The 11,153-nt window shown below is 40.7% G+C and overlaps 1 protein-coding gene and 1 pseudogene across 1 annotated transcript; one reads left to right on the forward strand and one right to left on the reverse strand.

The window, feature by feature from the left end:
• Positions 1–457: 457 nt before the first annotated feature.
• On the forward strand, positions 458–1,448 carry LOC111590152 (bZIP transcription factor RISBZ2-like; annotated as a pseudogene).
• Positions 1,449–10,028: 8,580 nt separating this feature from the next.
• On the reverse strand, positions 10,029–11,153 carry LOC103640019 ((S)-coclaurine N-methyltransferase). The gene is made up of 4 exons (XM_020544605.2): positions 10,995–11,153; positions 10,767–10,877; positions 10,283–10,366; positions 10,029–10,124 (listed from the first exon to the last, which is right to left on the reverse strand). The coding sequence occupies exons 1-4, from the start codon at positions 11,133–11,135 to the stop codon at positions 10,029–10,031; spliced, it is 432 nt and encodes a 143-aa protein (XP_020400194.1). The 5' UTR covers positions 11,136–11,153.

The following is an 11,153-nucleotide window of genomic DNA, read 5'->3' on the forward strand; positions in this document are numbered from 1 at the left end:
CAGCGCCTATGTGCTAGCGTTCATGCAGCCCAACAATTCAACGTGCGGCCCAGCAGCCCAGCGCCCCTCCTCTTCAACGTGCGGCCCAGTATCCATTGCCTCGACCGCGCAACCTCCACCACGGCTCCAACTCCAGCGACCTCCATCTCCCCCTTCTCTTCAACGCGCGGCACAACGGCCTCCTCCTCCCCCACCGGCGGACTCCACCACCCCACCGGTCGGCGACATCAACCGTCCTCACCCCCGCGTGCACCGCAGATCCACAGACAGCTCCACGACATCGTCTTCTGAGGAACCTAGATCTCGCTTGTCCGTCTGCAGCCGCTGCCTCCCCACATCCCCCATGCGAGCTGCCCCCGCGTTCACTCCGTGCGTCGGCCTCCCCGTGCGCAACCGTCTCCGATGGTGACTGCCTCTTCACGACAGCATGGAGCATGGTGATCCGACTCGTTTTGGCATGGAGCGCGTCTTTTCCGTGGAGGAGATCCCCAACCCCTGCTAGGCCCCACCGCACCCTCAACCAGTGGTTGCTGATGATGTTGCTGCACCAGTCACTAGGTGGAGTAGGAGGAGGGGGGACGCGGCGGACACGATGAACTGGTGCCTGTCGGAGTGGTGCTTCCAGAAATTTCTTGAGGAGGTCGTGCTCAATAGCTCGAGTCCCATCGTTGCCGTAGAGTAGAGGTAGCAATGGATCTAGAGTCGAGGAGGCGAAGAGCAAGCCACTAGGGGCCATGGCACCGGCGTCAGCCTGGAGATGGTTGTTGACCCCGTCGAGTACAACATGATGCTCAAGCAGAAGTTGGAGAAGGACCTCGCTGCCATCGCCATGTGGAGGGTACGACCACTTGCCTTTAGTTGCAGCTCACCCGTGTAATCCTGTTTGCTTCGAATGGTCAGGGCTCATAACAGTTTGTTTGTGTTCTTATGTGAGCAGGTGTATGATGTACATGTATCGCACTGCTTCGCATAGAGATTTTTAGTGGTTTAGAGGATAAGAAACAACTAGCAGTCAAGCACAGTATGTCGTAGCTAATCTTTGTGTAATGGGCTAATGGCTGCTTACTCATTGTCATAGTTAGTTTATCGGTTTTGCTACTGCAGGCCTCCAGCTCAGGTGTTTCTGAATGTTGTTACATGTAAAATCCAGTTTCTTTATCCTATTTATTTGGTAATTTCATTTACTTATCTAGGCCTGGGACATGCAATTATGTTGTTTTAAAAATGCATCTTAATGTTCAATTTATTACATAAAAGATATCTATTGAATTGATATTCATTAACTGAAAACATTCATCATGAAGGAGCGCAGATTGTACATTGACTTCCTTTACTTCCACTTAGTGCCTTTATCTTCATATTATTTTCTTTCATGCAGGTGTATGATGTACATGTATCGCGTTGTATTGTGCACTTTGTCTTCTAAATTCATATCAATTTCTAATATCGTTATTTTCCATAGGTTGGAAGAGATCCAGGTGACGGAAGCCATACTCGCTTTCGGCCTCCTCCAGCAGCGCTGCGAAGACGAGGTGCTCGAGGTGGCCTATTGACTGCTGGTGTGCATCAGCACCGTCAACCTTCGTGCATCCCCCAGTTCGTGTACCGGTACTTTGGCCGCGGCAGAGTCGACATCTGGTGAACCCCCATGCCCCACGGTGATTTAGTCGGCACAGTTGTAATTCATATTACAATCTGCTTTTTGGTGATGTTGAACAAAAAGATTAAATGTGATACCATGCCATGTTTAATAATTTTGACATGTCAATATCTGTTATTTGGTTTGGGATGGATTTTTTTGAGAAATCTCTGTTTGTGGTCCAAACACCTTTGCTTTTTGAATAGGTCACCTTTTTGCGATTGCCTCCAATTCTGTATGTTTGGCACATATGCACAAAATTTTGACATTTTTATCTTTAAATAATTGACCTCTCAGAGATATATGAGGCCTTGGAATTGAGGAATGGTGGATCTGATTATTTTGGCAAGGGTGTTCTTAAGGTTAGTTAACCAACCAATGTTTATATTTCAGTCTGAGGGTATTATACTAGCTTTATTTGCCATGCACTCGTATTCACCATAATCATTCATGCATCCAATGGTTATGGTTAACTTTATATAATAAAAACCAACATTTCTATCCTCCACCTTTTATGTGCAATAAATTTATTTTGAGAACCTTTTGAAGTATATGCTCTAAACTTCAGTTAACTAAGTGTAGTTTTTGGCTTAGATTTTGAAACCACAGCTAACAGGTTTTTGTGGTTACAACCATTCTGTTTTTATGGGTTATTTTCTCTTTTCATATTGGACTAATAAGTCATATTGTCATTTTCTAGGTTGTGAACAATGTAAATAATATTATTGGACCAGCAATTGTTGGAAAGATTTGTATCTCAATTATAAAGTTACACGATGTCATCGATGTGATATATCTCAATTCTTAAGTGCTTTGTCCGTCTAATTATGATTTTGACGATTAGTTTATCTCTATGATGTGCCTTTTAATTGTTTCTCGTTCCTCTAATGGGCACACTCCTGATTGTGTCCTGATAGTATTTATTGTTCTAATTAGTACCTGTAATATACACTGAACTCGTGATGTCCTGATAGCCCTGTCTTGAATGGGCAACTGCCTTCAGTAATATTTCATTATTTTCCTTTCACCTATCTACCATGTGTTCTTATCTGGTCATTTTAAATAGGATCTATGTGAATAGAATCTGCTATCCTTAGTCGTTGTGATCGTTTTTGTGCTGACTTATGCAAATTTTGCAATGATATTGGTAGAATCACCATCCCCAATTTTGGATTAGCGAGCTCAAAGTTCCATGTATAGCTAAGAACATATGTTTGGGACGTCATGTCTGCCCCGATGGCAAGTCCATAGTGCCTGATATTTAGCTGATCTTAAGAATGGGAAATGTTTACAGATAGAATTTTCTTGCTACATTGTATACATGCTTGAGCACATCTTGTTTGAAATATCATGTGTTTGGGACCTATCAGATAATTATCTGCCACACGCATGTCCGCCCTGTTAATGCACTAGGAGCTGCCATTACCATCCTTGGTTATGCTTTTCCTCGATATAATGAAACAATTACTTTCTTTAGAATCGAGTCAAGAGCGGCTGCTACCGGGACAAATACTCTTCACTGCTCGTCGTGAGGCCACACTGGCCTGGATCGCAGCTGCCAACGAAGGCCTTTTCTGTGCGCCAGAACGGTGGTGCCTGTTTTGATCTCCTCCTTCCTTACCCTTCAGCCGTGAGTTTACCCCCGCTCTTGTGAATGACATTCTGGTTTTATCTATATATATTTTGTTGCTCAGTGGTTCTTTGACTTCGGCCTTACTGATCTTTCATTATATTGCTTGCAGCATTATATGTCGATTCTGAAGCCAAGCACCGTTTGATGACCTGGCAAAGGGTTATCAAACCATAGTAAAAGGATATGAAGATCAACAACAGCATGATGACCTATTTTGTTCAAGCAAAGCTAAATAGAAAGTATGCATATTTATTTCTTTTGAAAGCTCTATGAAAATTTATGATAGATGGGCTATAGAAAGCCACTAGAAACTGTGACATCATATCATTTAAATTGACATTTCAGTCTGCAGCAATTAGTATTTAGTTCTCTCATTCATCAAGCTAATTTTTATTTTAAAGAAGAGGAAAATTCTAGATTTAGAAGAGGAAAATTCAAGACAGTAGAGGAATCTTAATTGGACAGATTGTAAGTCCATGTGCCTGGTGTTTCATTCTGTGCCTATACCCATTCGTCTTCTCAAGTATAAGGCTATTGATTAGTTATAATCTATTTGACCGCTACTTATGTCTACAAATTTTAGCTAATTTAATTCCAACCAACTATTGTGAAATGAAATCCATGTAATGACCATTTACTGCTACTATGTCATGTTTTGAGGTTTTTTATTGGCAAAATGAATTCACCTCATCCCTGGTTAGCATTAGAAAGTTGAAGCAAACATCAAGTTTGTGCTTGTTTGACACAGTTCACAAGTTATGAACCTTTTTGCAATTTTTCTTTAATATTCTACTCCATGCGTCCCAATTTATAAATTGTTTTAGCTTGTTTATTTTCCCCTAAATGGTCAGCAAGTTTCAGTTTTGTTCACAAATTCAGCAGTATTTGATTTTAGTCACATCTGGAGAACCCCAGAATCTTGGATCTGTTTTTGCACTGTTTTCACTGATACAATCCTGCTACCTTTTAGTTGCATAAATACAGTTTACAGAGGTTTATTTTCATAAATCCTGCTAACGAAACTTCTTTCTTTCGATAGGAGTAGGATCATATCCATTCCAGCATGGTTTATTAGACAAAGTGGATTAGCTATTTAGCATTTATTAGTTTCAAGAATTCAAGTGATGTAACTTAAAACTTCACTTGAAGCCAAAAGATGCAAGAGGCCAATAAAAATGTTCTGATAACACTGACAGAACAATATGGTCTAAAATATAGAGATTTATAGACTACTAGTAATTTGTGTTCTTCTTAACTTTAGCTTTATTATCTACTGTTCTTCTTTTAGTTCTTCCACCTAACTAATCGGTGTTGTTGTTCTCACCTATTGGGTAATTCTGTTACGCAATCTCAGTTGTCTGTTGTGCCATTATGCAATCTAAGTCGTCCGATTCACCCACCATCAGAACGATCCCACGCGTCCAAACCAACGCTCGGACCCCCCTGCAAGGCTGCAACCCCTAGCCAAGATCCCCAACAACCCTAGCCCCGATCCCGCCGCCGACGCCCTGGCCCCGATTTCGCCATCGCTAACGGCGCACCGGCCCAGGTGTCAGCGCGGCCCGCCCCGAGGCTCGCCGGAATAGATGACTGGATGCCACGGCCTCGACCCACCACCACGCTCCAAACAAACTACGTGCATCACTCATCTCCAAGTTCAACCCCCATGGCCGAGGACTTCATACTGCCCTTCCCCCAACTCCCCCATTTATGATTCTGGCACCCTCACGCTGCTATACCCTCGAGTGGAACTTCTTTTTTCTGAGACCGCGATCTGAGGCGCCATGTTGCACCCACATAGACGCATGTATTTATTTTCATCCACAAAACTGTGTACGTTCAGAAAACTTGCTCCTTTTTGTCAATTGTCAAATACTCTTTCTGCCATCCAACCAAAAATAAACTATAGTTGGTTTGTTGATGTTTGCCCTTTTTGTCTGGTAGGATGAACAAGAGACAAAGAGCAAGCTTGCTGGAACTGATGCAATGAAGATACAAAATTTCTATTACCAATACTGTAGAAAATATCTTCACAAAGGTGATGAAAAAGGAAACTGTAAGAATGGTTATTGTTTAGTTGTATTAGCAATCTTACAAATTATCATACTATACTACATTGACTTACTTTTTGTTGAGTGACGAAGGGAGGAAATGGGTAGACACTTCCAGATTACATCTGTCCTACTTGATGTTCTGAAAATTGTTACACCTAACAAACTCTATCCATTTATTACTTCACCGTATAACATGATATTTCATATTAATCCCATTTTTAATATCATGAAATGGCATTGCTTTGATCTTTTGCTTATCAGTTGGTTGTTCAGTTCCCTAGATTAAAGACAAAAGGGTGTCTACTAGGTGGTGTTTATGTGGTAGGTTGTAGTACACAAGATGAATTGGTTGACTGTATCATATTAGAATCTGATGGATTTGCTCTTATTTTAAGTTTGACGTTTGCCATTAGTATTGAACATAGTTCTACTGTGCAAGTACTTCGCCTGCATTGCACTATTTTATGCCCATTTTCGGGAACATTGGGATGGCTAGAAACCAAGGACACTTCAATTTTGAATGTATGTGAATTAGAAGTTCTGTATTATGATAGGCTACTGGCTATTGCTATATTTTGTGAATGGTATCGCGTTTTTAACAAATATTTTTTTCACCCATTGCAGGTTCAGTTTCTCAACTTTGTTCTTTGCCCACAATAAGTGAAATCCATCATGATTGATCTTGGGACAAGTGGGTGGATGGAGTTGGTCTTACTATGGAGGGTGCTGGCCGCGGGGGAGCGATGTCGCTTAGCTTTGACTTTGCGACGGCACGCTGATATGTTTTTAGAGCTATGGATCAATTTGTTGGCTTTGAAGGACAAGATCAGATTATTGGCTGATAACTTGGCTTTGAATTTGGATGCCAGACTGCATGATCTTCATCCAGCATCTTGGTATGTTCTATGTTCCTTTTATTTGGTGATATTATAATTTAACATGTACATGTATCTAGATTTGCAAAACTTTGTGGGGCGACTTGTGTTGAAAACAGATCTCTCTCTCTCTTCAAATCCAGGTACTGTGTTGCATGGTATCCTATTCCCTTGGGCACTAGATTCATTAGAGCAGCTGGGGCTGCTGTTTTACCAGTCATAAGCCTATAATATTACAATGCCAAAGTAAAGGACTGACATACCACATGATACATAGATGCCAACTAAAATGACTGGTGCAAATTGGTGGTACAACTTGAGGCCTAAAACAAGATATCCCTTCTTATTACATGATTTGAGGTTTACATGCTTCATTTTTCTGTTTCCTGGGATGAACATGCTTGATTTGTGTTTGCAAAGCATATAAATTACTAGATGGGATACTAAAAATGGTTGGAGTTTTTGAGAAACTAAATCATACCACCTACTTGGGTCATATCTGTTAGAGCAGCTCCAGTAGTTATGTAAATTTTAACTCTCTAAATCACAGATTTAAGGAGTTGCTAAATAACTTTGGTAGTAAAAAAATGAGTTCTCCAATAGCTCTCTAAATATATGTTGTAGTTTTGTTTTGAATCTATCCATATAAAAAAAAGTCACACATGTCAACAACCACCTTCATTACCTACATAATGTAAGCATTTTTTTGTTTAGGAAGTTAGTGAATGGTTGTCAAATGTGGATTGCTAAGTTCTTGGGGCCCAGGTGGATTGCTAAGTTATTCAAGAACTATCAGTTGATTATGCATAAGGGCCATATTTATCCTTTGGCTCTGGATTTCTTGGCAACTGAATTGATAAAGTACTTATGTTTCCTTTCTACTGTTTTGTTTGAATGACTGGCCCCTACTAGATTTGCAAGAAGTTGGATATCAAGGTAAGCTAACATTTTGATCTTTTATTAGTTTGTTCTAATGGTGTCTATTGTGCCAAACAGACTGATGCTCATGCTGACTTTGTTCTCATGGATGGCTTTTAGGATCAAGTATGCAAAGTATATCTATCATGTTTCTCAAATAATCTAATACAACACTCATCAATGCTAACTAATTAAGATCTTGCTCTAATCTCTCACCCCCTGCCCCATTTGTGTTCCCGTAGGAATCAATTTCCTCGCGATAGGTCTGGTGTCCTTTATTTCCTGGGTAGAGAACGATTGCCTGATGGATGGTGATGATGGATGGATACAAATGATGTGTTTTTTTGTCAATTTTTTGAACAAGTAAGCATCATATCCTTCAGGAATTTTTTTGGCATGGAAATCCTAAATTATGGGCATATATTGGTTGCTTACTTTGTTTCTTAAATGTAAACCTGAACCACCTAGGAGGAACCGTGTTAAGAAAAAATAAGCAACTGAACTTGGGTGGCTTAGTATTTACTAGAGTTCACTATTTTCTTCGTACATATTGTTCCAAATTCATTTGTTTTTGTACCATGATGTTTCACACAACAACCTCAGTTTGATTTAAGTCATCATTCTATGCACGGGACCAATTATGTCCAGTAAAATATCCACTAAATACTTATTTTGATTTTATGCACTGGAACACTATTTGGTCTTTTTAGTCACATTGTGTGTGGGCAGTGTAGCCCATATGTGGTTCTATCCTATCTTCTAATTTGTTTGAACCATGGACAAAACTATCAAGCCTATTATTATTTTAGCTTTTCAAATGATAGGCTGGTATTTATGTGCATTATATCTCTCAACTAGGGATGGCAGTTGGACCCGTGGGTATGGATACCCACGGGTTTCGTACCCGATGGACATGGATACGAGTAGAAAAATTCACCCGCGGGTCTTGTCGGATCGGATACCCGAAATATATCGGGTAGGGTACGGATAATATATTTTATCGACGGGTATCCACTGGATACCCGAAATATTAATTCACATATTGTGTTGTCCGTATTTCGACCCATGAAACCAAAGTCGAAAGAAAACATAAGGCCAAACACACGCACACCCCATCTCCCTGTTGCTATCTCCTAACTTCCTAACCCTGCGCCGCTGTCCCAGGTCTAGGTCCTAGCCCGGCACCCCTGCCCCGCCCAGATTTGCACTGAGCCGCCAACCGAAGGAGCATCCGTCGCCTCCCTAGCCCTCCACAAGTAATGGCAGTCGTCGTCCGCCAGCAATTCCGCATCCGCCTGCAGTGGCAGACGCCGTCGCGCTTGCAGTGGCAGCTGCGTGGAGGCCGGTGGTCGAAGCGACGTCGCACCACTGTTGTCCACCTATAGTGGCAGTCACCGTCAATCAACATCCACGCCGAAGGCCGTCCGCTAGCATCCGCCATCAATTTACATGCTGATTTATATTTTACACTAGCATATCCACCGGATACCCGATACCCGACGGGTACTCGGTGGGCGCGGGTACGGGTACAATTTTTTGCCCGGTTGGCTTGGTGGGTATGGATATTTGTAGAAGGGTCAGGTATGATATCGGATCGGATATTGGTATACCCGAACACAACCCGACCCGCTACCATCCCTACTCTCAACTGTCAATATAATGTTAGTGCGCACTGGAACACTGTTCGATCTTTTTAGTCACATTGTGAGTGGGTAGTGTAGCCCATGTGTCAATATGATGTTAGTGATAAGTTAGGACCTAGGTCCATATTCTGCCACCGTTTTGTTCTATCGGTCCTTTATGATTGTTCTAGCTTCCAATTGTAACTAGGTGAATGCCCGTGCGTTGCTACGGAGTGAATATCTTTCTTTTGCAGTTGTAGCATTACAAAACAATCCTATCTCTCTTAGCCTCTTGTTGTGACTGTTGTCGCTACAATAGCAATAGCCGATAAAACAAATTGGGCAGCAACAAGAGAGAAAACGACAACTCTCCACAACTGTTAAGTATGTATAGGTATGTGTTCGTGCGTTGCCATGAGAGTTAAAAATTAGTATAAACCATATATATGAAATAACAAACATCACTGTGACATGCACAATCCGTTTAGCAAAACACCACGGTAACACTAATTTTATATCCACACTCAAAAGTTGCAACACAACCAAGGTTGGCATTTATGACTAAACTAATTATCCATATTCCAGCATCACACTTACTCTTACCAATGAGAACAAATTGGAATTACCTAAAATCTAAATTATCTATCAAGACTGATACATGTAACCAATCAACATGTTAGGAGGGTGAAAACACGATTCCCTTGGTCAGTGCAACACCCCGAGTACAAACCTGGAACACTCAGGCTTTAGTTTTTGTCCAAAAGGGCCAGTAACAGGTTTTTCAGCAACATGATGACTGATGGAACTCTATGGATATTGTTTTTACAATAGGCACCTCTACTATGAATATGGTACTTGAGAAACTCCATTTACCTGTCCAGGATGGCCAGATGTTTCGGATTCGTGTACCTTTCCTCTGCAGCGGAGAATAATCAGGATTAAACTCATCCTATTCTTAGAAAGCAAAGAGAAAAAGGATATACCTCTATGCTGCCATCAATGCGGATGAGAGGAATCTAGTCTAGGAAACAAAACAAATCATCTAATGCTGGCATACTATGATTACCCATTTACAAATTCCATATTACAATTACTAATTTACAATGGATACTAATTTACAAAGACATGTGCAGTAGTCGTAGTACAAACTTGAACGAAATACATTACACATGTATGGAATTGCCATTCTAATTTTATGTAAATGTATGTTCCAATAAAACAAACCTTGAACCAAGGAACCAGATTTACGAGAAACATTTTTAGAATCATTTTAGAATTCATGGATTATTAGGGCGAGGATAGTTTGAAGTTTGGAAGGATATACCTAGTTCTAGCATAATGCATGCCACTAACAAGCCAATGATATACCACAGATACATCCTCCTGCAGTAATATAGTCAGTACAATATCAACACTCGCACGTTACCAGAGTTAGTAAATATAAACATTAACAAGAGTATTGATCGATAGCCCGTCAACCAATATTCATATTTAATGCATAAGGGCAGTTCTAAAAAAAAGAATGTCTGGTTATACACTACCTGAAAGTATAGAAGTAGGTTTGCAGATGGCATTGTTCCTCCAGTGAAGAAGTACCTCGTGATCCAGTCATCATCGTTTTTATCCTGTCAAATTGTGAGGTGATGAAGATTAACATAACTAATAATATTTTAATAAAAAGATTAACTCATTTTAAGTTTAAAGAAGTGAAAACCTAAATACTACCCGTGTGCTAAAACACTGGTGAAGATTAGTAATTATGACTTTCAATGTTTACATCAAAGAACTATCACTTTCAGTATGGATCGGATACTGAGAGCCTAAGTTCTTTGAGGACAGGACAACTTTAAGGCCACATGGAATGCCTTAGCTATTAAAATAAAAAGTATGATGTGTGCATCATCTGACACAGATTAGCTATGACTTTGTGCACCAGCCAAATACAAATACCGATACAAGCTGCAGTTAAATAGGTGGTGGAATGCACCAAATGAACAGTGGAACTGAGGATCGTTAATCTGCTACCTCAAAGTGATATGGAAATGCTTTGTGGCAGAAGAGGTGAACGAATAGTAGGCCATCCTCTTTCACCCACCTGGATATCTTCTTAAGAAGCGACTTGTAGTTTTTCATGTGCTACATAAAGGGCCATGACAAACGACCATTTACCTTGATGAATTTCCAAAGCACAGCAAGACACCAAACTGAACCATACCTCAAACATCTCTATAGATACACCAAACTGAACCATACCTCAAACATCTCTATAGATACGATCCTGTCAAAAGAGCGTTCCATCTCAAACTTGCTGATGTCGGCTACGATTATCTCAATATTTGACAGCTCATTTTCCCTGAAACAGAATTGAAATGGCAATGTGGCATAACAAAGCATTACCACAAGGGAAATCAA

This window comes from Zea mays, chromosome 9 (assembly GCF_902167145.1).
Source record: "Zea mays cultivar B73 chromosome 9, Zm-B73-REFERENCE-NAM-5.0, whole genome shotgun sequence".
Lineage (NCBI taxonomy): Eukaryota > Viridiplantae > Streptophyta > Magnoliopsida > Poales > Poaceae > Zea > Zea mays.